Source organism: Brassica napus, chromosome A9, assembly GCF_020379485.1.
Source record: "Brassica napus cultivar Da-Ae chromosome A9, Da-Ae, whole genome shotgun sequence".
In the NCBI taxonomy this organism is placed as follows: Eukaryota; Viridiplantae; Streptophyta; class Magnoliopsida; order Brassicales; family Brassicaceae; genus Brassica; species Brassica napus.
The window spans coordinates 260,628-288,158 of NC_063442.1; the positions used below are offsets into that span (position 1 = coordinate 260,628).

A 27,531-nucleotide genomic window follows, 5' to 3' on the forward strand; every position below is an offset into this window, starting at 1 on the left:
AAATGTTATATTAGTACGCACATTACAAATCATGTATAACATTTATGACAAACAAAAATTAAAAAAAAAATTGATACCCGTTTGGTCGAGCGGGTCAAGGTCTAGTTAGCTATTAAATCCGAAACAAACACATAACTACTTCATTTAGGGATTTTTTACACCAACCACACCATAATCTAAATGTTCGACGAATCAAAAAGAAAATGTTTAAAATTATATATAAAAAATTATATAATTATGTCTAAGAACATGTGTCATCATATTTAAAATTAACTAATTATATTATAAATATATTAAATTATATTTAAAACTAAGTTCCGTATAATCTCTGATTTTTCGGTAACTCAGTAGGTCCGTAGTTGCCACCCGATTAGCACCTAGCGTAGTTCCAAACCGACATATATACATATGCTGCATCAATTTGAAAGTGGAAACAAATGCGTAGGAAGTTCTTAAGAATGTTTTCTATGTATCCTATCACGACTCTTCATCTAACTTTTATTGACCTTCTGAATATATCTATAAACCGTTTTGTGAAATACATCCCATCTTTCTCTTATGTGCATGTATAAGGTTTTACAAGAGTATCTACATATTACATTTGTATGTTCATCTCACTCTCTGGTCTCTATATACAATGACTTAAGATTTACTGGACACAAAAACATCTAAAAAGAATTTGACTCTTTTTAAGTTTGTTTTTTCTTTGCAAAACAAAATGATATGTTTCAAGAATATTATAAGAGCTCTCTCTACCTCTACTTCGAGCAACCAGACCCTTGCTTATCTTTTCCAGAGAACATGACAAAACTTCATGGCCAAGAACATGACCCTTTGGCTTTTAACACTCAAGAACTTGAGCATTATCTGCTGATCTTGGCCAGCTGCAACCACTGGACCACCCCAACACACCCGAGATTAGATCCACCTTTGCGCAAACGCTAACCTGAGAGGTATAGATACATAGTGACACTGGTTAGGTTTACTGATCCAAACCAAAAGAGAGTTTTAGTACATTGGGACATATAAATATATATTACCAAACTTTCAGTGTTTGCTTCTATTTGAAACAACATTACTGCTAATCCTCTTTCTCTGTCAATCTCAGCCTTCAAAAACAACACGACGTTTGTCAGATAAGTCGTTAGAACCTATAAAGTTTCAGAAGTAACGTTTTACAGTTGAAGCACGCACCACGCAAGAACATACTGTGATGCCTTCAGCTGCAAGGACTGTTGTAACCTCTGCGATTATGCCTGCAAAATATATAAACAAAACAATTTTGATTTGACTATAAGATAAAGAGAGATGGTTGTGGATTAACATACCTTTACGAGCCATGGATACAACACACAACCACTCGATGGAATGGCCTTCGAGATGATGCCACGAGTCGATTTTACTGGCTCGCCAGCTGTCTAAACCGGGCAACACTTCTTTGTAAGCAGGGATGTTAGCAGGAAAAATCTTGGCAATTCCATCTCCAGGTGAGAAGAACTCTGGACTCTCCAGACTCGAGTTCTTGACGGCTTTGTTGTGTTTCCCATTCACCTTTGGGACCCAAACGCTGCCGTTTTGAGAAGCCGGTGTTGCGTTTCTGCTTTTCTCTTGTGACTGAAACTGCTTAACATTAACGAGAATTTTCTCCCACCACTGTAAGCTCTTTCTTGAATCTTCCGTGAGGTCTTCCACGTCACTGTCGGAGTCCGCCACAAAGTCATTGACTCGATCCTGGGTTATTTCTGCAGCACATTGCGCAGCTTGCTCCCTTAGAAACTGGATAAAGTTGAGAGGTATCATCAATTAGTAAAGGGTGAGCCAATTAGTATAACTTAAGAAAATAAAAATAACATACCCTCATAATCTTGTGTCTTGCACTCCTTGTTTTGGCGTGTTGCAACCACTGTTTATGTCTCTGGAAAGCAGATTTGCTTGAGAGGGCCTGTGATGTGACAATAATACAAAAACATGAGAGCTCACAGAACCTAGGTATTATTAGAGCATGACAAAGGCAATCAAAATTTCCCTACGCAGGACAAAATGATAAGAAGAAAATGGCAAACATGCAAGAGAGAAAAGTTACACACGTTGTAGGTGAGTATCTCCACGACCTCGGCATTCTCAAGAACGTGCGTTGGGGAAACAAGATTACCATTCACCTACAGTTTCAAGCAGTTGTTGTCCGTCGTGAAAGATGATAAATAGAGAATTCAAAGATAATATCATGAAAGTGGAAAATACCTTTGCTGCTACCATCTTGTTTCCGATCTCCGTGTGAATCAGATAAGCGTAGTCAACAACGGTGGCCCCTTTAGGAAGGTTCTTTATCTGCAAGTAGAATGCCAAAGCATCTAAGCAAAGACTTGAAAGTTTAAGATGAATGTTTCCAGAGGCTTCGTCTTTACCTCTCCTTTAGGTGTGAATACAAACACACGACTACCTAAAAGATCCCTCGTAATAGTATCCACAAATTCTCTAGAGCTCATGTTACCCACAAACTCCTCTTGCCATTCCCTAATTGCATTTAGCCACCCGATCTGGAAAAAGAAACTGTCATAACTAACATCATACTGTGAAAGGCAAAAAATAAAGATATATCACCGCCTACTTCTAGAACGTTTCTCTGCATTTTTACTTGTGAGTATGGTAAGAAAAGTACCCTGAGTGCAAAATCTGTATTGTTGAGGCAACCTGTCTTCCCCCTTGACTTTCTACTTAAAGGAATCGGATTTTCAGCTAACTCAGCAGAAAGAGCCCTGCCATTGTAGTAAACAGCGATTCCCCTTTCAGCTATCAAGTCCATCTCCTCGGTTCTGATCTGCAGTGAGAAATGCACCCAATCAAATCAGCCTTTTAGAAATTTCCCCATAACTCAAACTCAAATATATTCGTATTTAGCGTTTTCCTAAGAACTGTGATGAAATATATCATCTAATACCTGAATCTCCAGCCGAAACATACTCTCATACAAGAACGGAATCACAGTAGTATGGAGGCTTTGGTATCCATTAGGCTTTGGTGTCGCAATGTAATCTTTCATCTGTAAGATAAAGGAAAGACATATGCTCAGATGTAATGTAGTCAAAATAATCCTGAAAGAACAAAAGATCAAATACATACAGTTCGAGGAATAGGTTTCCAGATCTCATGAACTAGCCCTAGAACATGATAGCATATCTGCATTGATGAAAGAGTGAGAAAGTTAAGCGACCAGAAAGAATTGGACCAAAAGATACCCTTTTCATTGTGGCTTCACCTGTTGTGGACTGCACAGAGGCCCGACCCCCGCAGAAGGTTTTGGCTTTACAACAATCCGTAACTGCTAAAATATACAAATTTAGAGAAGCAACGTTAACAATCAGATTAGGCTGGCAAACGGAAGTTCTGTATTGGAGACCTTTGATACAACTTGGAGATGAGTGTACAACACAAACCTGAGCAATCTGGTTGTAATCATCAATTGATCCTTTTGATTTGAGTGCAGCTTTGTATATGCTGCATGTAATAATAAGAGACTTCAGATGCTGAAGAAAAGGGTATGTTACAGAGCAAAATGAAGAAGCCACTTAACGAATTCACCTGTAAGTTTCCTTGCAGACAGATCGAACATCGGTGTTCACAGTAACAAGGTCCAAAAACTGATCATCTTCAATCTTTTTCACCAAAATTCTGTTTGCCTAAGATACACATTAGGACTATGTGAATACAGATGAATTAAATAAACGACCAAATGAATTTGCAGGTTATGTGCATCCTTCTCTAATTTATTTCCCTTTATAATCAACGTTTTGGCAATATAACTTAAGAGCCTATAATAAGTTGAAGTTACCTCAGTGAGTTCTTTCTCATGCTCTTTGTAGAGGTTAGCGATCCTGCTTGTGACTTTCTCATAATCCTCGGCACTTACGTACATGAAAGACAGATTTTCCAGTTCAGACTGCAAGATTAACACCACAAAACTTAGAACGCCGTAGACACAGCAACTGAGATAATTAGGTTTCATATAGACACTAGAATGCATTTCAACTGACGTGACCAGAAAAACTAAGCTACCTCGTGGAATAATATTGTATTAAGAATAATAGCAAACAAAAAAAAAAGTAAAGGGTTATACCTTTATTGAATACATTCCAAGCAATTTCGCTAAAGGAGCAAAGACCTGTAAAGTTTCCGCTGCAATGCTGGACTGAACAAAATTCAAAAAAATCATTAGTTGTCACAAATGAAATATAGAGCTGAGAGCGGCATGGGCAATACATCTCAACTATTTGATGGAATCACCTGCTTATGAGGAGGCATGTGGCAGAGAGTTCGCATATTATGCAACCGGTCAGCTAGCTTGACAATAATGACGCGGACCTGGAACGAAGCAGTTAGGTTTTGCTTATGAATAATACAACCACACCAACTGACACAATCTTATAAAATTGAAACCTCGTCTGTCATCGCCAGAAACATCTGCCGCAAATCATCTGCTTTAACGTCTTGTATTGATTCAGTATCGGTTTTACACTTCAACTTTCCCAGTTTTGACACCTAATAGAGAAAAAAAAAACTTTTATAAATAGATGGAACTTCATGTCAAAAGAAATGAATAATTCTTTCTCTATAAGGTTAGAGGATAGGCAAAATACTGCAGGAAACACAAATATTCAAACCTTAGTCTCCCCTTCTACTATGTGACGTACAGTTGCACCAAACTCTGCTTCTATCTTTTCGAAAGTAATAAAATTTGTATCCTCGACCGTGTCATGAAGTAATCCAGCAACAATAGACTCCCAATCCAATTCCTAAACAAGAACAAAAATTAACTTATCAAAGCTTTCCAACTTATCCTCAAGTGAACAATATTCATAATGTATCACGCAACTCACAAGTTCCCCAAGGATACGAGCAACTGCAACTGGATGTATAATGAATGATTCTCCACTACGTCTCTTTTGACCATCATGTGCCTCAAACGCTAACTGCATAAACCTTTCTTATTGAATCAAGAAACGAATACCCGAAAACTGAAATATACTCCAATATAGGATATAGGTGAAAGAGGCCTATTAAATATAAAGAAACTTATATCATCATACCTTGAGGCCCTTTTGAACATACTCTAATTCTTTACAGGATAAGTAAGATATCGCTGGGAAAAGATCCTACAGAGATAACCCACCAATCAAAATAATTAGATACTGTGGGAGTAAGTGCCACTAAGAATGAAGACGAGGATAGGATCTACTACCTCCCATAATGTTTCGATGGTAACATCGTAGGAAGCACCAGAAGATTCAGATGATAAGCAATACAGTTCACATCTTCTATGACCACCACAAGATGATCTGGAACTCAAGATTTTTCTCACATTTACAAAGTGATGAACCTCAGAGAAACCTACTTCATATTCATAACTCTGCCAAGCGCACTACATTAGCCAAAGGAATGACCGTAAGGAACCTCACGATGAGATAGCAAAAACATTAAAGCCAAGCAAGATAACGAAGAATACTTACAGATTTTACTCTACTCTTTCTTCCACTTCTGCCACATAGATACAAAGAACACACAGGCGGATGAGCAGTGCTAGCTAGAAACCCGGTTAACGCTCTAGGAGCTTTCCAAGCACAGGAGAGAGCATTGCAATCACTTCTTACATTCCCGTCTCCTTTCGTTAGATTGCATATGTTCACACATTCCACAGACACTGCAACGTAGCCACACAAAACAATAAAATATTGACCAAAAAGGGAAAGAACGGATGCATGGATTCAAAGCAATTAATTTCAGATAAAAAGTAGGTTAAACTGTGGTCCTGAACAAGAAAGGTAAGATGTGTTTGGTTGGCACATGAAAACTTACTCACAAAAAGCACTAGTCTACAACCTAATCACTCTCAATCCACCTTTCCTACGTTTGCTAAGTGACCCACCCAAGTGGATTCTCTCTTTCTCCCTCCCATACATACACGCAACACACTAGAAAACTCCAGAACAGGTGAGTACACTACACGATGGCAAGAACGAGAACTAAACTAGTTTCAAAATACATTCCCGTCTCCTTTATTTAGATTACATATATTCACACATTCCACAGACACAGTAATGTACCCCCACAAAACAATAAAACATCGCCCAAAAAGGAAAAAAAGTAGATGTATAGATTCAAGGCAATTAATTTTCAGATAAAAAGTAGGTTCCTTAACTACTAATAGAAAAAAAAAAGTGGTCCTCAGCAATAAGGGTAGGATGAGTTTAGTTTGCACATGAGAACTTACTCAAAGAGGCACTAGTCTACAACCTAATCGTTCAAAACCCAACTTTCCTACGTTTGTTCAGTGACCCACTCAAGTGGATTCTCTGTTTCTCCCTCGCACATATACACAGAACACACAGGTGAGTGCACGATGGCAAGAACGAGAACTAAATTTTTGTGGTACTTGATTGATCCCATTCATTCCCAGGAGATTTTCACAGCTATTAGTCCACAAGGTCCTAATACAAAACTGTGGTCCTCCCCAAGAAGCACTAATCGCTCTAAACCCACTTTTCCTACGTTTCAATGACCCAACAAACACTAGAAAAGTATCTATCACCCAAAGTGGATTCTCTCTTTCTCCCTCAGCAACACATAAACACATCGCTAGTAAACTCCATAACAAGATTGTGAAACTAAACTAAACTAGCTTTCAACAATATAGTCGTAAAAAGGCTCGTCCTTTCTCCATTTCTCTCGTGAATACATACACGATAGCAAGAACGAGAACTAAACTAGCTTCCCTGCAACACAGTCGTTTAAAGTCTCGTTCTTTCTCACTACAACAGCCTAATAAGCTAAGTCGCTAGTCTCAGTACACACAATTGCGTTGTGGATTCAATTGGAGATAAGAACATAGCAATCGTCCTAAGCAAAGGGAGCACGCACCGGACATGGAAGAAGCAGAAGCCATTGCTAATGAGGCAAATCAATCGCAGCGAATCGATCCACCATTTGATCTGAAAAGTAATTCCGAAATGGGTAGAGACGGCGATTGGGAACTCTGACGGAGAAGAGGGGCGAGCGAAATTTCGAAAGTTTTGGAGATTTTTGAAAGGATAGAATATAGAGAGAAGAGAGAAGCGCACAGTGATGTGAGGAAGAAGAAGAGGAGAGAGAGAGAGAGAGAGATAATCAGCTCTTTGGGTAAGTCCTGACCACACAAATGCCCTCCGCAGACTGACTAAGAAGAGGAAAATTGCAAAGATATTTTTCCCCCTTTGTGGTAAATGTTAAACAATTATATATGTCCCGTTTGTGTTAATATACTTTTTGAAATCAATATTTTAGGATTTCGGAATTAATTTGATCCGCTCGTCTGCGCGAATGGTTGTTCTTCATAATCATATGTTTTTAACTTTTGAAAATTTAATTAATTTAATTGTTTGTATTTATTAAGTTATAGATTCATAGGTTTTTCAGGTTGACATTGGTGTGTCTTGTTTAATGTGATTAGATTTCATTTATAAACTATGAGATTGTGTTTTTCTTTTATTATATTTTTATTGAGTTTATTTGGTAAATTAAATAGTAAAATATTAAAGTTTTAAGTATATTGTGGTTTTTTAAATTATATTATAAATATTTTGTTTTAAAGTTGAATATAAAGTTCAAAATTTTTATTGAGATTTTTAAAACAAATACATTAATTATGTAGACAAACCAAAACAATAATAAAACCGAGTTACCAAAAAACATACAAAATAAGAAGAATGTAAAAAAAAGGATAGATTTTGAAAACTTTTATTTAGCAAACCTAATTAATGTTATTAAATTGGGCCATTTTTAATGATCAAGTCAGTACATTATAATGAAAATTTTCCAATAATTCAAGCTCATATGTTTATATTTGATAAATCTATTTTACTAAAACCGGAGTGAATTTTATTTAACATACAATATTTTATTTTACGTAAAATATTTTATTTGAAAAGATAGATTTGTTAATATGAATAAACATACTAATTATTTTTAGCTTATAAATAAACACATTAAAATACAATATGAACAACCAACAAATTATAAACAATTAAAAACATCGATCTATCAGAAATGTTGTATACTATAAATCGAAAACAAACACTCATATAGATGTATGTGATATATCGTGTTTTTAATGACTTTTAACATCTAGTTTTAACTCATTCTAATCATTTAGATTGTATATTAGGTGTATATATTGTATTTGCATGAATAATTGCATATAAAACGATTAAAATGCACACTTGAGAAGTTTGAGACAAAATTGTGAGGTTATTCCTATGAATTTAGAAGTATTGGGGCAAATGTGAAAACAATAGAAAATTCAGGTACCAAGGTTACAAAAATGGAATATTCGCTGGGTCTAGATAATATAATTGAAAGGTTCTGGGTTGATTTGGAAGGATGTTTTTGCAATTTACAAAACCTTTGGCCGATTTGAAAATAATCAAACATATTAGGGACCTAAAGTGCAAATATAGAGAAGTCAGCCATGGATATGGATCGAGCTTTTATCTTCGCCGGATCTGGAGCTTGACGATGCCGGTGGCCATGACGACGAAGCTCACGATGCAGCAGAGACACGGAATGGAGACGCCACTCTTTATGCAGCAAGGCGGCAGAGCAAGTGAGCCGACGACGGCGAGATCAGGAGCCACCTCGGAAAGCTTTCATGGACCACTGTGCGATTTGGGAAAGACAATTGAAGATTTCTGGTATGTAAAAAATAATATTCTGATTTAGAATCAGATAAAACGACAATGTTTTGGCAGTGGCAGAAGATCATAATTATTTAGGAAAAGTCTGGAAGTAATACTAAATATACTCCTGTTTTAATAGTTTAGATGGCCTCGTCAATAACATGTTTCATTTATTAAATGCTTATAATAATAACATATAAGAATGCGACTATTTTAAAGTAGATATTAAAAATTATTATCTTTTTTTTGTGTGTGAAAACTATATTTAGATGTAAGCATAGCAATTTAAACTTCATAAACCTCTATAATATTGTTACTTTTAGTCTTTATTTAAATAACTAAAGTCTTGATTCTCAGATTAATTAGTTACTGACTCCATCCAAAATTTTGGAAATTATTAGTTAACATAAATATTAACAAATTATGAAATTTTGGATATGACTATGTAATAAAACATATGATATAACTTTTGGAATCTTTTTCGTGTTTGCAAAAGTATAAAGGGAATGAAATATATGTTTGTTAAATTTTGTTAGATGTGTGGAAATGTAGATAAAAACACAGTAGAATTATAATTTTCTCTGTTTTTATTATTTTTTGGATAAATATATTATTTTAATATTTTATAAAGCTATTAAACCAATAGTAGTTTGATAAACCTAACCTGGTTTTAAGTTTAAAATTTATTGTTATAACCCACTAATGAAAAAATAATAAAAACATAACTATAAACAACTTTTTCCAAAAAAAATATCTTAGAAAACGGATGGGGTAGAATAATGAATTTTTGAAATTAGGTTTTAGGTTCCTTTTCAAAAAAAAAAAATCATATGTACATATAAATTTGTGAAAAGCAGTCTGAATATTTTGGTTATGTTTTATTTATATTTTGATTATATTTGTATACAAGGATATATGTATTCTATTAATTTGGAGAGAAGTAAATTTACAACTTAAAATTTAGGGAGAATAAATTTATAACTTGAAAAATAACGTGAAGTTATAGATCAATAGAGATATATGATGTTATATAATAATATTTGTGGGAAAATATATCGTTAACCCATATAATTATATATATACTCCAATATGCTCATTCAAAATTTTTCCAAAACAAGTATATTACATATCGTTTCGCTTACACCCACAAATCAACCAAACCGTTTTTAGATATTATAACAAATACATACATATAAATCAAGTAACCACAATAGTAAGCTTATGGAGTTAAGATAGTGTTGATGAGAAGAGCGTCCTTGCAAAGCTTCAAGAAATTGGTGTTTCTGCGAGCAAGCTCGGCATCATTACCAGCACGTTCGCTCAAAGCATCTTCACAAGCCTCTCCATTGCTAATCGCCGTGTTAAGCCAAATATCAACATCAATGAACGCATTTGCGAGCAAAGCGGCGAGAGAATCGTCCAGCTGCGCGACTGCGTCTAAGTAGTTCTTGGAGCAGTCATCGAGTGTGTCCTCCAAAGCCGGCTCGAGGTTCCTCTGCTTCAGTTTGGATTTGATGTAGAAAGACGTGTCTGAAGCGTTTGTGGACGCGACGCTTAATGCGATCACACCGAGTTTAGGTGCAGTTGCGGTTTCTGACTCGTGACGTGAGGTTAGGCTCGCAACGCAAAACGCTTTGTCTTCGGATTTCTCGCAGAGTTTCTCGGCTAGAGCTTTGCCTGTCTCGGTGAATGTTGGCGGTGGAGCTTTTCCGGCGATGACCACCGTGACGACGATGGAGAGGAAAAGGAGAAAGATCCTTCCGACCATTTTCATCTTTTTTTTGTTAGGTTATGTTTCTTCTTTTGCTCTCTTCTCGTAATTATTACAAAGGATCAAACTGAAAGTTAGTTATATAAGGAGTTTACCAAATAGGTATTTTTGGTTATTCTATTTGAAGTTTTTGTTTGTTGGCTACCTCCAGTCTATCTTTAGGTGATTCTCGTGGTTTAGGCTCGAAGAGCTTCTTGCCATGTTTCTTATTGTGGGTTCAGAGACATTTTTGTAACGAGAAACAAGGCCAACGCACGTTTGTAAATTTGTAATGAGCTTAAAATGTACAAATTAGGTTTTTGTTATTCTTATCACTTCTTACTTGGGTTTATAGGATTCGGTTCCTTAATTTCAAATATATAGATCCAACCTAAAAATTTAAATGAAGGTACCAAAAATGTTCCAACGGTTAAAATTCTTAAATTACCTAATAAAAATATTTAGATGTCAAATGTTCAACTTCTATTGGAGAAAATGTACTTAAATAATTATGGATCTCCCTTTATACGAGTATATGGTTTTTTTGCTAAAATGTGAATATCAAATTAATGAAAAGTTTAGGTTTACAAGCCTATAATTGTGTTTCCTTGGCAAAAAAGAATAAAAACAAGGAGAACACATTGGGAAATTAGGGTGTTTGGTCACGAGTATATGGTTATACATACCAAAAACCTTCTAATCATTAAAGATATTACAAAAAGTAATGAAATAACCATTTATCTATTAATATGTTTAATGATTGATTAGTGATGTTATAATATTTGATTTGTGAAATTTTTTTTTCGTCGAAATTTTCTTTTATTCAACATAAAATTGATATAATACATTACATCAAGAATGACACAAATAACTTTTGAAAAATAATCTGACCCGTTGAAAATATGATACGACAAATATAAGTACAAGAGATATGAATGATGAAGTCTATACCAGATGATTTTGTTCCACGGGTTTTAACAATCAAAATGCTATTCCACATTACAACGGGTTTGCAGTCACCTACATGTAAAATTTGAGTTATTGTCAACTTTGTAAATAAATGTTTGAGGATAATGGGTCAAGTAGGCCTGCTGAAATTCATGTTATAAGAGAACGCACGTGTGTAATTTCCAAGCATATAATGGGCTTTTAAAAGGCCCATGATTATTTTTTTTTTGCGGAAGGGGTAGTAAGTAACCCTAGAGAAGGTCATATATAAACACATTTTCTTCTTTGTAAAGCTCTTCTCCGCACCAAAACAAGTCTCCACAAGGAAGGGAGAAAGAAGCAAAAATGGTGTCTCTGAAGATCCAGAAGCGGCTCGCTGCCTCAGTGATGAAGTGCGGAAAGGGCAAAGTATGGCTCGATCCTAACGAAAGCCATGACATCTCCATGGCCAATTCGCGTATGTGTTTCTTCTTCTTCTTCATGCCTTTTCTCCTTTTGCATTCGTATCTGCTGATTGAAGCTTGTTGATAAGTATGGTAGCTTGATTCGTTGAATAGTAATTAAATTTGAGCTCGGATTCACTATGTTCGTATCTGTGATCGAAGCTTGTTTGATGAGGATGGTAGAAGAAATGGATGCTGTGTATATTAGTAGCTTTGATTCTTTGAATGATATTGAATTCAATCTGATGAAATTTGAGCTCAGATTCACTTTATTGTTTTTTGATTTCGTGAGCTGGGGTTTGTGATTGGTTACGATGGTAGAAGAAAAGGATGTTTATGTATTTTGTAGGCTGATTCGTTGATTGGTATTAAATTCAATCTGATTAGTATGGATTTTGGATTCACTATGTTCTTCATTGACTTTCATGAGCTATTGGTTTTGTGATTGTTACTGATTCAAACTGATATGTATCACTAGGTCAATTTATTAGCCTATGATTCACTATGTTCTTCATTGACTTCATGAGCTATGGTTTCTGATTGTTACTGATTCCAGCATGCCGTGGTTCTTGCATCTATTCTTCGTTTTGATGATTGATTGAGATTCTGTGTTGGTGTTTGTATGTATAGGTCAAAACATCAGGAAGCTTGTGAAGGATGGATTCATCATCAGGAAGCCAACAAAGATCCACTCACGTTCCAGAGCTCGCCGTATGAAGATTGCTAAGATGAAGGGACGTCACTCTGGTTACGGTATGTAACATTTTGGACCCACATACTCTTTGGAAATTACCACATACGCATTTATTCAATTGTTTAATTATGGGTTTAAGGTAAGAGGAAGGGTACCAGGGAGGCAAGGCTGCCGACAAAGGTACTCTGGATGAGGAGGATGAGAGTTCTGAGGCGTCTTCTCAAGAAGTACCGTGAGTCCAAGAAGATTGACAAGCACATGTACCATGACATGTACATGAAGGTCAAGGGAAACGTCTTCAAGAACAAGCGTGTTTTGATGGAGAGCATCCACAAGTCCAAGGCTGAGAAGGCTAGGGAGAAGACTCTGTCTGATCAGTTCGAGGCTAAGAGGGCGAAGAACAAGGCTAGCAGAGAGAGGAAGCATGCTCGTAGAGAGGAACGACTTGCCAAGGGTCCTGGAGGAGGAGATATACCTGCCGCTGCACCGACTGCGCGAACCGCATAGTAAGTATTGATCATAAGAGACCAAACTGTTATTGGTGTTGTGGTCACATGCTAAGCTTTTGCATTTTGGTTGTTTGTTTCTTGTAGGGTCCTAGCGAAAAGGTCTAGGAAGTGAGGAGAAAAAGCTTTTGGTCGATAGTGAATTTTTCTTTAGCATTGATTTTTGCATTTTTTTTTCTGTTATTCAGTTTTTTTGTCAAAACAACTTCTTTGCGACAAATATGAGAACCTTGGCCATTAGTTTTGTCAGTAATTTTATGTGTTTCAGGATATACTTTGAATCTCTTCTCTAATCCTTGCTTTTTAAGATTTTGCTTGGAGACAATGAGTTCTCTTGTGTTCAGGCGAATTTAATATAAAAATTTTGATCACAAGTTCAATGTATTATGTTGAAGCATTTAACACTAGACAAAACATGGAATGGTTATGGTGGTGAATTATATTTTTTTTTGACTACAGACAACACTAGTGTATTTTTGGATACCTGATTTGTATTGGCAACATAATGTCGATATCAATCACACTAGAGCAATGTTCAATCAATCACTAGGTGGTAGTTATGCGGTGTTACATGAGATTATTGTTTAGAAAGCCTTTAATCGCCATTTAGACCATTTTAGAAAATTGCTTTGTTCATAGCAAATTGTCATCTAGTTTAAACCGATTTTTAGAATACTTAAGACAATAGTATTACATGATAACATATACCAATCAAACATGTTTTATATAGTTAACAATAACATTATAACCATATTTTTGTATGTTTTGTCTAGAAAACAGATCCGTTCCAGTTTAGATTATAAGTTTTAATTAGTAAAAATTAGTTACTGATTCGATGCAATTTAGTTCAGGTTCTAATGGGGTAAAATTAGTTTTAACTTTGGTTGTCAGAAATCAGAATGATTCCAACATCTATTGTTTCGACAAAAGTATGGTTTGTCAATAGTCACAATAGTCGTCCATATAGTTCATCAGTATTGTCTAGAATCTACATATATGATGAAAATTATAGCTAGCATTTTTTAGTTTTATAAGGTACTAGGGGTTGGCCCGCCCTGCGGGCGGGTGAATATACAATAAAATTATTTAATATTTTAATATATTTAAATTTTATTGAGCATTTAAAAATCCAACATGGATACACATTTCTTATAGACAACTCTTATTCAATTATTTTAAATGTGTATATGATAGTATAATACTATCCTTTGTTATATAAAAATTAATCCTACTTATGTAAATTCAGTATATTTCTTAATTCTAAAATTAGTATACATTTGAACTAATTATTAATTTAGATTTAGAAATTATTTATTAATGTTTGTCACATTCATTCATAGTCGTCAAGATAATTTATAATCAACTGCTTTAAAAAAATATATATAATAACGTTCACATATATTTTGTATTTTTTTATTAAATTCAATTCTTGAATAATCATTTTATTTATTTTTTAATCAAATTGAGAACTTTATATATTCTATATAGATAGATTTATGATTCTTTAGGGGGAAACTGAATCAGGAGGAAATTTTTTAAAAAATACATCTTTAGTTAAGAATTTGCTTCTATATCTGTTTGATTTTGCTCACTGAACCTATACTTGCGAAAAGTTAGAAAAATCAAATAAAATAGTTTCAAAATGATATAACACATGGTTTTGAGTAGACTTTTAGTTAGAACTACAAATGTATCCTAAAACTTCATAACATCACTTTGATCACGTAACTGGGAGCAACAGCCGAGACCTCACATCCCTCTGCGAAAATTTTCTCCTTGTTTCTACTTGGGCATCTTGCTCACTGGCTAACACTATAAGATTCGCTTATTTACATATCAAGTTTTGTAGGGTGGATATGTTGTGTTGTATAATGTGAAATGATCTAACTTATAAGAGAACTTTAGATTTACCTCAATGATGGCTCTAAATTTCTTGACATCGAATTTGACTTGTTCTTGCGAACTATATTTATTTTTCCCATGCGGTTATCGATGTACCATTGAACCATATTTTTTTTTGTCTGATTCCACGCAACTGAGAATCTAAAGAAGAAAAATAGTTAGTTGTGGCATAATAAGAGTTAACTAGGTTGAGACATGCGCCTTGCGCAGGGTAAACATATTATTTTATTTTATCGAAAGTTCTCACGGTTACATAAAAAAATTGTGAATTAATAAAACCAATAATAAGGAATAACAATTGTGTAGAGTTAGTAAATTTTAAAACACGTAACACAAACCACATGCTTAGTATTTGGATAGAGAGCATGTTCGATAAGATTTTAAATGCGTCGGGGTACATATTTATTTAGCAAATCGAATTGCCTAAAGAACATAGCTTTTTGAATTCAAAAACGTTGATAATAATATGACATAATTGTAACTGAAAGTAGAAAAAATAGAAAAGCTTCTTGTTTCTTTGCATGATAGGTCTTAAGGTTTCTAGTATTTGTGGTCTTTACAGGCCGAGAATTGAGTGTATATATAGTACTCTTGAGCCTTGATGAGAAAGCTAGGCGTCATTTCTTAGCAGTTAATATGCAAATATTTCTTACATTAAGGAGTAAATTTCGGCCTAAATGATTCATAATTAGAAATAACAATAGAGGAAACTTTCACTTATACATGGCATCTAATGATATGATTAAATATAATGTTGAGTTAGGCAATCATGGTTTACTTATTTATTTAACATTCCAAATGTTGAAAATTTCTGAATAATTCAATACCGGTTATAAAATTTAATATTTACACATTTTTCACATTAATACATCGTTCCTTTCGTGAGAGTTATGAATCTCATTACCATATCCCATAGATCATGTATGTACCCCTTAGAACATATTTGTTCATGGAAAATCTAAAGTAGACATCTGTTAAAAATCAATAACCAAATCAAACATCGGGTCAAATTGGTTTAAAGTAATCCATGCAATTAGTTCATAGTTCAGCTAAATAGTTTTTTTTAAAGCTTTCACATTTTAAATTGGGATAGTCACCTCATGGTGAAAAATAAGAGCAGAGCCAAGAGATTAAGAGATTTATGAACTACCCAGACCAGAGTAGTTCATAAAAAAAATGGCTGAAACAGTGGGCAACAGAATCATGGAGCTCTGTCACATAAGACCCTTACAGTAATAAATTAAAGGAACGTGTTTTGTACCACGTTCGTTAAAGCTTTCGAATATGATCCCTAGTTTTTAAGTGCTCTATCGTTCTAAATGGCTCTGAGTTTGATCAAAAATCAAATTGTGATATTGTAGGTACGACATGTAATATGGATGCATGGAGCACACCGTTAGTTGACAATGGCATTGGTTTGATCAAATTATTTGGTATGTTTTAATCAAGGGATCCCTTTAATCAATTGCGGTTAGTAAGTGTGAACATTAAACTATCGCTTTATTTTAGTAAATCACGTCGGTTGATATTATTTAGGCCAGTGGCATTAGTTGTAAATCTTCTAGTAATGAAAGGGTTTTCAAATAACTTGAGTGAGAAGGACTGTAAGCTCGACACATCAGCAAAATGGCAGTCTTGTAAATAATTTACAAAATAAAGGTTTTTCTTTTTAAATGCTTCTGTATTAATAAGTAAGGGATGAGAGGAATTGATGGTATGGGAGAATTGAAGAGTTGTTGCTTACGGCCTTTGTTAACAGTTTCTTAGGCTGATGAATAAGGCTTGTGCGATTTGATCATATTCTTCTTCACTGATGACCAGCTTCGGAGCTGCTGCTCCATTACCTGTTTGATAATACATCTTGATGTTTGGTATGGTTCTTAAGTGATTCCATAAATAATCGTCTCCAATTGGTCTGTAAGGAGTACAATCTGGTGCTGGACTCTTTTATCATCTCTGCTAATGATATTCAAAACACAATTAGATTGTTTACAACAAAACTGTTTGTCTACTTTTTGATATGATTTTGAATCCTAACTTGCAGAAAGCCAATCCACTGAGAGCTTGAAACCCGATGGAGAAACTTCTAACCAGCTTACTTGATTTGTCAGCTTTTCTACGTTGAGTCAATGAGCCAGCTTTTGGTCGACACCAGAGTTTCTCAGCGGAAGCTGATATACAGTTTAAAGATATAATCATCACAAAGAAAAACTACAAATATTTGAAAATGTAAAGATCCCTTTAATCCTCTTTTCTTCTTAAGAAATTCTTTTTTTGGCTGATTTGCTCTCGATAGATGTTCTTCACACCGAAACCGTAGCAACTTTTGATTATTTCTTCCTCTGATCTTCACAAGAGTCTCGAAAAATTCATGATGAGATTCTCTTCATTCTAACATCATTCTTGCTTGAGTATGTCTCAGCTTTGTTTCCACATTTAATTTTAGTAGAATTCTTCTTACTGAATCACTTGTCCAATTGCATAAGGATTTGCATCTGTAATGTTTAGAAGTCCCAATCAATAATTCACAAACCAGATATTTTTAAGCGTCAATGTTTAATGTCATACCAACGTTCCTCATGGGATATTCCTGAAAATAGAAGAAAACTAATCAGATTAAAGGAAAACATAATTCAGGATTTTAATAAGTCTTTTAAAAATATATTCTTATGGTTTCAATCTAATTGACTGCAATTCCATTGGATTTGTGTTATAGGTAAGCTAGCAACGGATATCTCAGCTCTCTTACACATCACACCTTTTTTGAAACCACGATGAACGTATTCACTCACTGCAAAATCCTTAACGCTCGCATTGCTCAAGCTTTTGATAGGATCATCGTGCATCGAAGCGGAGATTTTGGATAGGCCTCTGCCAAATCTGCCACCATGTTTATGTTTCGTCTGATGAAGCATGTTGCTGATGCCTGGGAAAAAACGCAGCAACAGGTTGGAGGATTTCTATCTAAACTTACTCACCCTCACACAGACTGATATTTAATCGGTTATTTTGGAGGATGGTGATGTCGATTTAGTGCAAGAGAAAGTGGGAGGAATGGTGTGAATCATGTAAATGCAGAAGCAATGTGATCTCAAGAGACACGGTTGTTCTGGTTTGCATCTCAACCGTCGATGAAACCTACATACTGGTGGGCCTGTATGCAAACAAAGTAAGGGCCTTATAATTAAATCAATTACCAAAATCTGGCCTGGCTAGTAAAACGCAGGGAAAATAATATTGCCTACTAGATTAAGAATGAAACACGTGTCCCCTTTTGCCCCATGCTAAAGGATGAGGTGGCAGCCTAAGGAGAGAGACAAGTCTACTTTATTGTATAAGAAGATCCTTTTGTTGTTCTAATCACATCATAATTTAACTCTTTATATGTTGTGAAATCGCCTAATTTCAACTTCAGTCAAAGGGATTTTAAATATCAAAATCTTTTTATAACAAACAAAAGAAACGAACCAGTGTATATAACACATGAGAATTTAACAAATGATCCAGTTAAGAACAAAACTTTCGCTGCAACAGAAGAGATGATGCGATGCCTCCTAAGTTGTTTGACTATAGACTTGAACCCAGACAAACTCTTCATTGTAACTTAAACTCGAGTCACACGAGTTCTCACACGTGTACACCACTATTGTTGCCCAATCCAGAGATTCCCTCTCATTGCTCCCCCCGAAGAAGAACAGTAGCTGTGGCATTGCCTGAAAAAAACACCACTAAAATGATCAAGAACACTGGTTTATAAAGAAGAGTACTAAGACAAGACTAATACAAGGTTACCTGAAACTCGAAACAACGAGGACCACCACAAGATTTGCAATTGGGAACCTCAGATTTAGAGACTCGTCCACTTGCCATCGGCCAAAGAGGTTTTGCTTCAGAGCTCCTGCAGTATCTGTATCAAAAAAATGTACTTTCACACATTGATCATATGAGAGAATCATAGGACAAAACATCAAAAGGTTCTGCGATTGAATCACTACCTTACAACTTGTTCAGGTGCTTTGTCTACACGTTGCTGGAAATTAACCCAACTATTCTTATCAGCATCTCCCTGTACAAAACACGCAACTGAGAATCAGTTTTTAGCAGTTTGCAAAAATAGATGCAAGCAAAGTAACATTGTAACCTCAAAATCCTTCATCACAGATTTCATTTGGTCGTCAACTTCTCTCTTTGAGACCACCATAGGTTGAGCAACTTCATCAGTTTCTGACATCTCTGTATCGTACTCACTTTCATCCTCATTGATCAGTACAAACTCTTTCCATAGACTCTTACTCGCAGCTGCACAAAACCCGAATAAATATTGATATCACTAGTTTACATAAAAGTTAGCTAAACAAGAAAGGTTTTGTGTGTTTAGCAAACCTTTCTGCACTTGAGTAAGAGAAACTCCATTATCGACTGAGTCAGATGTTTCGAGAACGGTACGAAGCTGTTGACATTCAATTTTATGAGCCCTGTGCCAATGCAGGGCCTGGAGATTCGAAAACAAAAATCGTTAAAAATATATTTTTAATGAACCACTCAACTATTTTTGAATCGAAAAAAAAAACCTTTAATTATTTTTTTAGCTTTTTAGTCTCTTTATAGCAAAACAATAATAACAAACCATGCACACACACACACACACACACCTGGTGTTTAGGTGAACAATATCGAGCTGTCTTGCAGCCTCCACACACTTTATCTCCTTTCCATGTTCCACACCAAGTGCATAGAGGAGCTAAAGAGAAACAAAACATAATCAAATTGAGTCAAAACTATCATCAATCAGTTTATAAGTTTTACCTCCAGGTCCCAAGGGCTGGTCAGTTCCATCGTGTTTCGGAGCCTCACTCGAGTAAAACGGATTAACGCGAGGCAATTGGCAACGAAACACCTTCACACTTCAGAAACAAACAAACAAATTATAAACAAACAAACACAAAGATAAGATACGTAATGTAATGAAAGAGTGTTAATTTCTTTCTACCTCCGCATAGGTTTCTCGGGGGCACGTTTCCATTGTTCATGTTGATCACGGAGGAGACAAGACATGGATGGACACATGAAGAGAAACAACGTCCGGTGAAAAGCTGACTCCTTTTCCGTTAACGGAGCATAAAGCTGCCAAATTTATCCTCCAACCCCATCAATAAACCCCGACCAAACAACATTTAAAGTTTTAAACAAATACAATAGTATTTTCTAGAGTTTTCACACATTAAAAAAACACATTACATAACTATCCTAAATGCATCATTTTAAACAATTTTCAACAGCTTTTAACAATAGTAATTCATTTTCTTGAAGTCTACATTTTTTTTACAGTAAACATAAAAAAAGGTTATTTTTCTGAAACAAAACTTATTTTTTTTCTAAAAAACTAACAATAGTAATGCAACAACCTCAATTCATTTTCTTGAAGTCTACAATTTTTTTTTACAGTAAACATAAAAAAAAATCTTATTTTTCTGAAACAACTTTTTCTTCTAAAAAATCTATCTTAATGAAATTGGAGGAAGTATAGTTTTGTAATGAAACTCACAAACCTGAAGTACAAATTGGAGAGGCTCTTCACATAAGTCACATAGAATAGACTTCCCTGATGGTAAATTAACTGGATCCAACCACGCCTGTATCAACCCAAAGAATCAAAACCTAAGAACATAAAAAGACAAGCTTTGATTGAGTTTGAGAATAATGAAAGATTAGTACCGGAACACCGCCTGCTAAGTTAGGGAAGAGTTGTCTGAGACTTGACCATGGGAACTTGGGACTCTCGACGAAACCCAATATCACAGGCTCTTCTTCGTCATCTTCGTCGTCGTCGTCATCATCATCGAATTCGTCGACGTTTATTGGTTCCACTGGAGCTTGTTCTTCGTCGTCATCGTCGAGCTGGGTTATTCGGAGGCCCTTGAAATCGTCTCCGTTGAAGCTGCTCATCGCTAAAGGTTTTGACTTTCTGAGTTGTTGAAAATGAAAGGGGGTTGATTCTAGGGTTTTGCAATTTGCTGCATAAACCTTGACTCAATCTTGAACGAAGACGACGATGAAGTTAGAAACACTCTCTGATACTCACTTCGGCCCAAGAAAACCTAGATGGAAACGACGTCGTAACAGTTAGGCCCATCATAGTATAAGCCCATTAATGGTTTGCAGATAACAGAATAACCTCAGCAAGGATAGTCCTCGACATATTATCTGAAACCCGAAAACCGAACCAGAAGGTCCGGAACTAAACCGACAAAACTGAGATCGAAACTGGATCAAAAATTACAAAACCCGAACGGTTTCTATATTTCTAAAAAACAGAAACTGAACCGGATCGAACCGAAAACCAAATATTTTGAATATATTAAAAATATTAATTATTTTTAATTTTAATATCTCTAAAATATAATTTATAAATAAAAATATCTAAAATACTCAAACTACCCGAAATTGTTTTCGTTTTTTTTTTTGGATTTAACTTAAGTTTTCGGGATTTTTTGGTTTTTAAAATTTATAATTTATAATTATGTTCACTTCGGATTTTATACAAAATAGAAACCCAATCTGGACTCGACATTATCTGAACCGATCAAGAAAATGTCCAGTTCAGGACAGTTCTTAAACACTTTAATCCGGATAATCCAAAAACCGAATAAACCGAATAGAACCGAAAGCCCAATGCCCGGCACCACTGGCCAGGGAGAAAGTGAGTGCGTCACTGACTTCAAACGTCTACCACTTGATCTCCCAAAAGGCCCAATTAACAGCTAAAAGCCCAAATAACTCTCCGTCTACGTTAAGTCTACAGCCACGCGCTAAACCAGAGAACGGTTTGCGATTCAGATTCATTACTTTTCTTCCGACGACACAAGTCCGTGAAATTCGAAGCTCATAAAAACCCGATCTCGTGTTTGGAGTTTGGTTTGGCTTTGATGGCGACGAGGAACCGAACGACGGTGTACAGAAAACATAGAGATGCGTGTAAGAGCGCGCGAGCTCCTTTATCCGATTCGTTCGGTGGTCCGGTGATCGAAATGGTTAGCGGCTCTTTTGCTCGGTCCAACCACTCCTCTTATGCTCCTTTGAGCACCAATGATCCTGGTCCCTCAAGGTAGTTTCTGTGTTCTTGTTCTTTGATGATCCAATTGAATTGTTTCTTGATGGGGTTTGAAATAAAAATACAAACTTTCTTCATGGGTTTGAATAAAAATGCAAAATTTGTTGATGGGTTTGAACAAAAATGCAAATTTGATGATTGAATTGATTTGTTTCTTGATGGGTATGAATAAAAATGCAAACTTTCTTGATGGGTTTGAATAAAAATACAAACTTTCTTGATTGGTTTGAATAAAAATGCAAACTTTATTGTTATTTGTGAATTTTTTTTCTTGCAGTAGCAATGATGATGCGTTCACAATTGGTCTGCCACCAGCTTGGGTGGACGACTCTGAGGAGATCACTTTTAATATACAGAAGGTGAGAGACAAGATGGGTGAGCTAGCAAAGGCTCATTCAAAGGCTCTAATGCCTACGTTTGGAGATAACAAAGGGGATCAGCGTGTAGTGGAGATGATCACTCATGAAATCACGGATCTGTTGAGGAAGTCAGAGAAGAGGTTACACAATTTATCTAGTAGAGGAGGAGGGCCTTCAGAAGAATCTAATCTCAGGAAAAATGTGCAGGTAATTGCTGAACTTCTTTGATATTGAAAGCTTGTTATGGATAAGGAGTGTGTGACCATGTAGAGAATCTATGAATATTCTAGAGGAATTTGGGTTAAACTATATCTCATATGAGAAAATATTCTCATTACCATTCTAGTTGACATTATCACCAGTTAGGTTTATTATATGTTCTGAGTTTGTAGCTTGAGGTTAAAGATATGTGTGCATCTGTTAGTGGGGATCTCTAATGGACTTGACCTACTCGTTGACACACTGTTTTTTGACAGCGTTCTCTTGCAACAGATCTTCAGAGCCTCTCCATGGAGCTCCGCAGAAAACAGTCTACTTATTTGAAACGTCTCCAGCAGCAGAAAGAGGTATTTTACTTTTTTTTCTTAGTATATGCATGTTGTACCCTAAGTTGATGCTCTTGTTTATTTTTGGCTTCTCAAATCAAAGGGTCAGGATGGAGTAGATTTGGAGTTTAACATGAATGGAAAGATGTCAAGAATGGATGAAGACGAAGAACTTGGTGGCATGGTAAGTTCTTATATATCATTGTAATTATCAAGCTAGAGCAGTTTAGTTTTCCTAATCAAATATCATTGCCTTCCCTTGACACTGTCTCAACAAATTTATAGGGTTTTGATGAACACCAGACAGTCACGTTGAAGGAAGGGCAACATGTCTCAGCGGAAAGGGAAAGAGAAATACAGCAGGTATACTATTACTCTTACCGTTTTTAAAGAAGTTGCTTGATTCTACATTTCAGTGGTGATGAACTTGAGATTTACCTTGTAGGTGTTGGGGTCAGTGAATGATCTTGCACAGATAATGAAAGACTTATCAGCTCTTGTGATTGATCAGGTTCCAATCTTAACTCATTAAGGCATATAAAAATATACCTAAAGTGGATACAAAGTTTTTTTTTTTGTTGTTTTTGCTCTCTCTCAAGTGTCAATGAGTTTATTGTGTTCTTGTGTCAATCAGGGCACAATAGTTGATCGGATAGACTACAATATCCAAAATGTTTCTACATCTGTCGGGGAAGGCTATAAGCAACTACAGAAGGTTTGATTCTTTACCAAAAACTATATAAGTTCTTTTTTATTGTGAGATGGTAGAGAACTCACAGAGACATGTCTTTTGTATGGTTGAATAGGCGGAGAGAACACAAAGAGAAGGAGCAATGGTGAAATGTGCGATGATACTCCTTATACTTTGCTTCATAATGATTGTCCTTTTAATTCTCAAGAATGTATTGTTTTAGTCACAACAGCTGCCCTTTTGTTATTTACAAACCTTACCATGTCTTTTTCTTGGTATCATTTTTCCATGGATAATAAAGTCACGTAGATGAACACAGCAGCAGAGAAAATGAAAGCTTTCATTGATATTGATAAAAAGATGACTACAGATATGAGAAACCAATCTAGATCGTAACTAAGACAAGTTGTTCATTGTGTAGCACAGGCCATTTCTTTTTAAGACATTCAGCACTATCAAAATGTAAAATACTACACTTGTGTGATTACAACAGATTGTCTAGCCAAGAGAAGATAAACATATCTTTCTTTGATGTTTTGGATAGGCGGAGACAACACAAAGAGAAAGAATGATGGTGATATGAGTAACAACAATCGTTATACACTGTTTCACAGTGATTGTTCTTTCAGTCGTAAAGAGATCTATTACCTATAGTTTTTAAGAAAACAGCTAGCTAGCCTTTTGTTGTAACAAACCTTATGGATAAGATAGAGACTAAACCTTATAAGAAATCTTATGGGTACGATAACACACATTAGAGAGATCATAATGGAAATGAACTTGTCCAATAGAAAATATAAGAAACTGAAACGAATAAACATCTTGCCTCATGGACATACTTTATTACACTTTATAGTTTTAACCATTTATATCGCTATTTCTCCCCGAACCAATAAAATAAAACTGCGCACTCAAAAGAGCAAAAGGAGGTCTCTGAGATTCCAAGCAACTTGAGGATGATAGGGTAAATGCAACGAGACTTACACTTGCTGCAAAATGGGCGAGTTACACTTTTATTGAGCACCACCTCAAACGATCGATTCTGAAACTTTACTACACTTCTTGGCATGAATCTTGCTAAGTCTCCGAGCACACACTTTGTATGCAAACTAGCCCGCTGATCTTTACAAGTGTAGAACCATTCCTTTGGATTGGTTTCTCTCTCACAAATGTCACACCAATATTTACCACTTGCCTCTTCTTCTTCGCCATAGCACAGTGAGAGAGGATGATCGTCTACTCTGTGCTTCACCACTTGGGGTAGAGTGGCGCATTTGAAGTCCAAAACAAATACACAATCAATTTCAATGCACCTGAGCACACGAAGTTCCTTTCTGTTGCAACCATTGCATATTTCCCTATCTTCTGTGGGCATGTAGTATAAGGGATGGTGGGGATGACTTGGATGGACAAATGGCTCAGAAATTGAACCACACAAGACATCCAACTCAATATCCCCATGCTTGTACATGAAACCATTGTATTTTAGATCACAACCCTTACACAAGAAGTCAGCTAGCTCCTCGTTTGTAACTAAAGTGAGCCGGTCATTGTGTAGCACATGCCGTTTCGTTTTAGGACATTCAGCACACTTCTGATGTAGATAAAAATCACAATCAATACAGCCATAAAAGGAATGGAGACCGATGGGATGGGTACATGCGCTGCATCGTTTCTTCTCCTCGTACAGAACACCATTCCCATGGATTCGTCTTAGGTAATGCTCTTTGTGGCTGAAATGCTGTATTGTGTTGTCATCTATCACCACATATGGTTCTGTATCTTCTTCTTCTTCATGTACTTCTTCTAGTTCTTCCCCGTTCCACACATCGTCCCTGGTAGCACATTTAGAATGAACGACATAGCCAGGACACCTCTTACAAGAAAACCCACCACAAGTCCAGTCCACCTTCTTGCGACAAACTCCACAGACCGAATTCATAGCAGCGTCACCAAGAACGGAAGTACGAGAAACACGGTGATCATGCCGGTTGATGTTAATGACACGTGGAAGGTCAAGACAGTCTTGATGGATCATAAAACCACAGTCAAAACATGCGTAAGGGCTTCGATCTCCCTTCAGACCACAAGCATTACAAGTAAAAGAATCGAGTCGTGGAAGAAGGGTGAGTTGGTGATCATGCACTTTCGGATCAACAAGAGATTTTTGTGGTGGGTTCAAAACACAAGGCAGATCCAAGGTAAAGTTACAAGAAGAACAATGATAAAAATTTCTTTCAACCATTTCACCGCAAAGACGACATTTACCATCAGAATACTCTGGTGGTTCACCCGTGAGGAGCTTAAGAGGATGGAGGGAGTGGTAAGGGTGGTTTACCTCTGGTGAGTAATTTAGCACTTCTGTTGGGTGCCATACACAATCAACATGGAAGGACTCATAACATTCATCACATTCATATGAAAACCCATCATTAGGCTTCTTGCATTCACCAGAACAGTCAATAGAAAACTCCATACGTTCCTTGTCAAGTGTAAGCTTGTGGGGGTGCCTCTCGAAATTGTCAATAAAATCCGGTGGTGGGTACTTTGCACAGTACGGATCCACATCGAAGTCACACATCTCACAACGATAGTATAGATTCAAAATCATCAATCCACACAAATTGCAAAAGTTACCTGGATCAGATCGAGGCTGGAGAGTGTGACCAGGATGAGATGGGTGGTCCATGAAATCAGGGATGTCGTCACCGCATTTCTTGTGCACGAAAAAGTCACAGAGTTTACAATAGTAGCCATCACTCTGAGATACATATCGTCCACAACAATCACCTCTCCTCAGATCATTCCAAGGCATCATAGGATGCTCGTGGATCAATGGTAACAACACTCCCTCAGATTCCATTTTTCTCTCTAGTATACAAAGATCTAAGGGGAAGAAGATGGATAATATCAAAGTTAGATCAAAGTTTAAGGCTAGGTTAGATTGTTAGTCACACAATAGGCGTTCTTAATAAAATAATAGAGACTTACGTATTCATATCGAACCTTGCTGGTCATTTTTAAAATAGTTATCGTTGTTGATTATTTAACTATATTTTGGACATAAACTGGTAATACACCTATGGGAAAATATTTTTTTTTTCCGTTGAACTTGTATGGTGGCGAGTGACAGTAATAATTGCTCTAGCTGTTGCATTTGTATATTGTATATTGAATATTGAAAACACAGCTATCCCAAGGAGCTCTAGCTGTTGCATTTGTACATTGTATAATGAATATTAAATACACAGCTGTTCTAAGGTGCTCTAGATGTTGTAATAGTATATTGAAGATTGAATTAACAGCTATTCCACGGTATATGTGGAAAGCCTAATCGTATAAAAAAAAGTAAATGTTTTATATATATTAAAAATAGAAGTAAATATGATTGATACTAACGGCTATGTAATTTAGTGAGGGAGAGTCAGTTCTTAGTTTCATAGTCAGTTCTCAGTTTCATCTGTCTAGTGGAATGTAATTACAAGGTGTATATATAATTCAAAACAGTACTTGTATATGTTCTCGAACAGACAGTGATTTTGGTCACATAAGCAAAAGTCTCAAACACACTTGGTGCAGCAGTAGTGCTTATGTCGGGAAACCCTGTGAGATCACCCTCCTCATGTCTCAAACACTAAGCTTAGGGCAGAAATCAAAACTCACAAAAGGAGAAGTAAACTCATCGAAACAAGCTATCCTGATACGTTCTGGAGTCGCAGGAGTTACCAAAGGGAACCATTTCCTGCCAAGACCCACCTCGGCTCGAGCCGCTTTGATCGCATCTTTAATCGCAAAGAGAACAAATGATGGTGATATATGTGTGACAACACTCGTTATACACTGTTTCACAGTGATGGTTCTTTCAGTCCTCAAGAAA

General features: G+C 36.0%; 6 protein-coding genes across 8 annotated transcripts; 2 read left to right on the forward strand and 4 right to left on the reverse strand.

The window, feature by feature from the left end:
- Positions 1–529: 529 nt before the first annotated feature.
- On the reverse strand, positions 530–7,177 carry LOC106365508 (putative GTP diphosphokinase RSH1, chloroplastic). 2 transcript variants are annotated; one of them, XM_013804926.3, is made up of 24 exons: positions 6,913–7,177; positions 5,505–5,695; positions 5,237–5,416; positions 5,085–5,150; positions 4,875–4,967; positions 4,659–4,790; positions 4,435–4,536; positions 4,282–4,359; positions 4,115–4,186; positions 3,830–3,937; positions 3,580–3,677; positions 3,435–3,495; positions 3,257–3,319; positions 3,121–3,177; positions 2,939–3,040; positions 2,660–2,818; positions 2,406–2,537; positions 2,242–2,328; positions 2,088–2,159; positions 1,856–1,942; positions 1,329–1,776; positions 1,195–1,256; positions 1,041–1,109; positions 530–946 (listed from the first exon to the last, which is right to left on the reverse strand). In XM_013804926.3, the coding sequence occupies exons 1-24, from the start codon at positions 6,935–6,937 to the stop codon at positions 842–844; spliced, it is 2,649 nt and encodes an 882-aa protein (XP_013660380.2). In that variant the 5' UTR covers positions 6,938–7,177; the 3' UTR covers positions 530–841. The 2 variants fall into 2 exon arrangements, with proteins under 2 accessions (XP_013660380.2, XP_013660379.2); XM_013804925.3 differs by having other exon boundaries at positions 3,257–3,322.
- A 2,563-nt stretch (positions 7,178–9,740) lies between these two features.
- On the reverse strand, positions 9,741–10,540 carry LOC106362472 (putative pectinesterase/pectinesterase inhibitor 26). The gene has a single exon (XM_013802369.3). It carries the CDS (start codon positions 10,477–10,479, stop codon positions 9,925–9,927), a length of 555 nt encoding a protein of 184 aa, XP_013657823.3. The 5' UTR covers positions 10,480–10,540; the 3' UTR covers positions 9,741–9,924.
- A 1,101-nt stretch (positions 10,541–11,641) lies between these two features.
- LOC106365507 (60S ribosomal protein L19-1) lies at positions 11,642–13,320 on the forward strand. Its single transcript, XM_048739115.1, has 4 exons — positions 11,642–11,860; positions 12,477–12,599; positions 12,680–13,046; positions 13,134–13,320. Coding segments are annotated over exons 1-4 (603 nt in total). The 5' UTR covers positions 11,642–11,748; the 3' UTR covers positions 13,135–13,320.
- Positions 13,321–18,379: 5,059 nt separating this feature from the next.
- On the reverse strand, positions 18,380–21,011 carry LOC106345301 (programmed cell death protein 2). Its single transcript, XM_048739116.1, has 10 exons — positions 20,664–21,011; positions 20,498–20,581; positions 19,939–20,072; positions 19,755–19,852; positions 19,601–19,689; positions 19,332–19,440; positions 19,090–19,247; positions 18,944–19,014; positions 18,741–18,855; positions 18,380–18,661 (listed from the first exon to the last, which is right to left on the reverse strand). Exons 1-10 carry the CDS (start codon positions 20,892–20,894, stop codon positions 18,503–18,505), a joined length of 1,248 nt encoding a protein of 415 aa, XP_048595073.1. The 5' UTR covers positions 20,895–21,011; the 3' UTR covers positions 18,380–18,502.
- Positions 21,012–21,718: 707 nt separating this feature from the next.
- Positions 21,719–23,970, forward strand: LOC111200441 (syntaxin-42-like). Of its 2 annotated transcripts, none has more exons than XM_048739118.1 (8): positions 21,719–22,053; positions 22,340–22,625; positions 22,895–22,984; positions 23,067–23,147; positions 23,249–23,326; positions 23,409–23,474; positions 23,598–23,678; positions 23,770–23,970. In XM_048739118.1, exons 1-8 carry the CDS (start codon positions 21,875–21,877, stop codon positions 23,875–23,877), a joined length of 969 nt encoding a protein of 322 aa, XP_048595075.1. In that variant the 5' UTR covers positions 21,719–21,874; the 3' UTR covers positions 23,878–23,970. The 2 variants fall into 2 exon arrangements, with proteins under 2 accessions (XP_048595075.1, XP_048595074.1); XM_048739117.1 differs by having other exon boundaries at positions 21,720–22,053; positions 22,337–22,625.
- Positions 23,971–24,420: 450 nt separating this feature from the next.
- On the reverse strand, positions 24,421–27,376 carry LOC125577629. Its single transcript, XM_048739121.1, has one exon. The coding sequence runs from the start codon at positions 26,515–26,517 to the stop codon at positions 24,529–24,531; it is 1,989 nt and encodes a 662-aa protein (XP_048595078.1). The 5' UTR covers positions 26,518–27,376; the 3' UTR covers positions 24,421–24,528.
- Positions 27,377–27,531: the final 155 nt, after the last annotated feature.

Coding starts and splice junctions, on each gene's coding strand:
- LOC106365508 (XM_013804925.3), bottom strand. CDS start 6,937: ATGGCTTCTGCTTCTTCCATGTCCG. Junction 4,537..4,658: donor TAGTAGAAGGGGAGACTAAG/GTTTGAATATTT, acceptor TTTCTCTATTAG/GTGTCAAAACTGGGAAAGTT. Junction 2,329..2,405: donor TATTCACACCTAAAGGAGAG/GTAAAGACGAAG, acceptor TTCTACTTGCAG/ATAAAGAACCTTCCTAAAGG.
- LOC106362472 (XM_013802369.3), bottom strand. CDS start 10,479: ATGAAAATGGTCGGAAGGATCTTTCTCCTTTTCCTCTCCATCGTCGTC.
- LOC106365507 (XM_048739115.1), top strand. CDS start 11,749: ATGGTGTCTCTGAAGATCCAGAAGCGGCTCGCTGCCTCAGTGATGAAG. Junction 11,861..12,476: donor CATCTCCATGGCCAATTCGC/GTATGTGTTTCT, acceptor TTGTATGTATAG/GTCAAAACATCAGGAAGCTT. Junction 12,600..12,679: donor GGGACGTCACTCTGGTTACG/GTATGTAACATT, acceptor TATGGGTTTAAG/GTAAGAGGAAGGGTACCAGG.
- LOC106345301 (XM_048739116.1), bottom strand. CDS start 20,894: ATGAGCAGCTTCAACGGAGACGATTTCAAGGGCCTCCGAATAACCCAG. Junction 19,441..19,600: donor ATTGTTCACCTAAACACCAG/GTGTGTGTGTGT, acceptor TCGAATCTCCAG/GCCCTGCATTGGCACAGGGC. Junction 19,015..19,089: donor CTGTGATGAAGGATTTTGAG/GTTACAATGTTA, acceptor TGTTTTGTACAG/GGAGATGCTGATAAGAATAG.
- LOC111200441 (XM_048739117.1), top strand. CDS start 21,875: ATGGCGACGAGGAACCGAACGACGGTGTACAGAAAACATAGAGATGCG. Junction 23,148..23,248: donor ACGAAGAACTTGGTGGCATG/GTAAGTTCTTAT, acceptor ACAAATTTATAG/GGTTTTGATGAACACCAGAC. Junction 23,679..23,769: donor GCTATAAGCAACTACAGAAG/GTTTGATTCTTT, acceptor ATGGTTGAATAG/GCGGAGAGAACACAAAGAGA.
- LOC125577629 (XM_048739121.1), bottom strand. CDS start 26,517: ATGGAATCTGAGGGAGTGTTGTTACCATTGATCCACGAGCATCCTATG.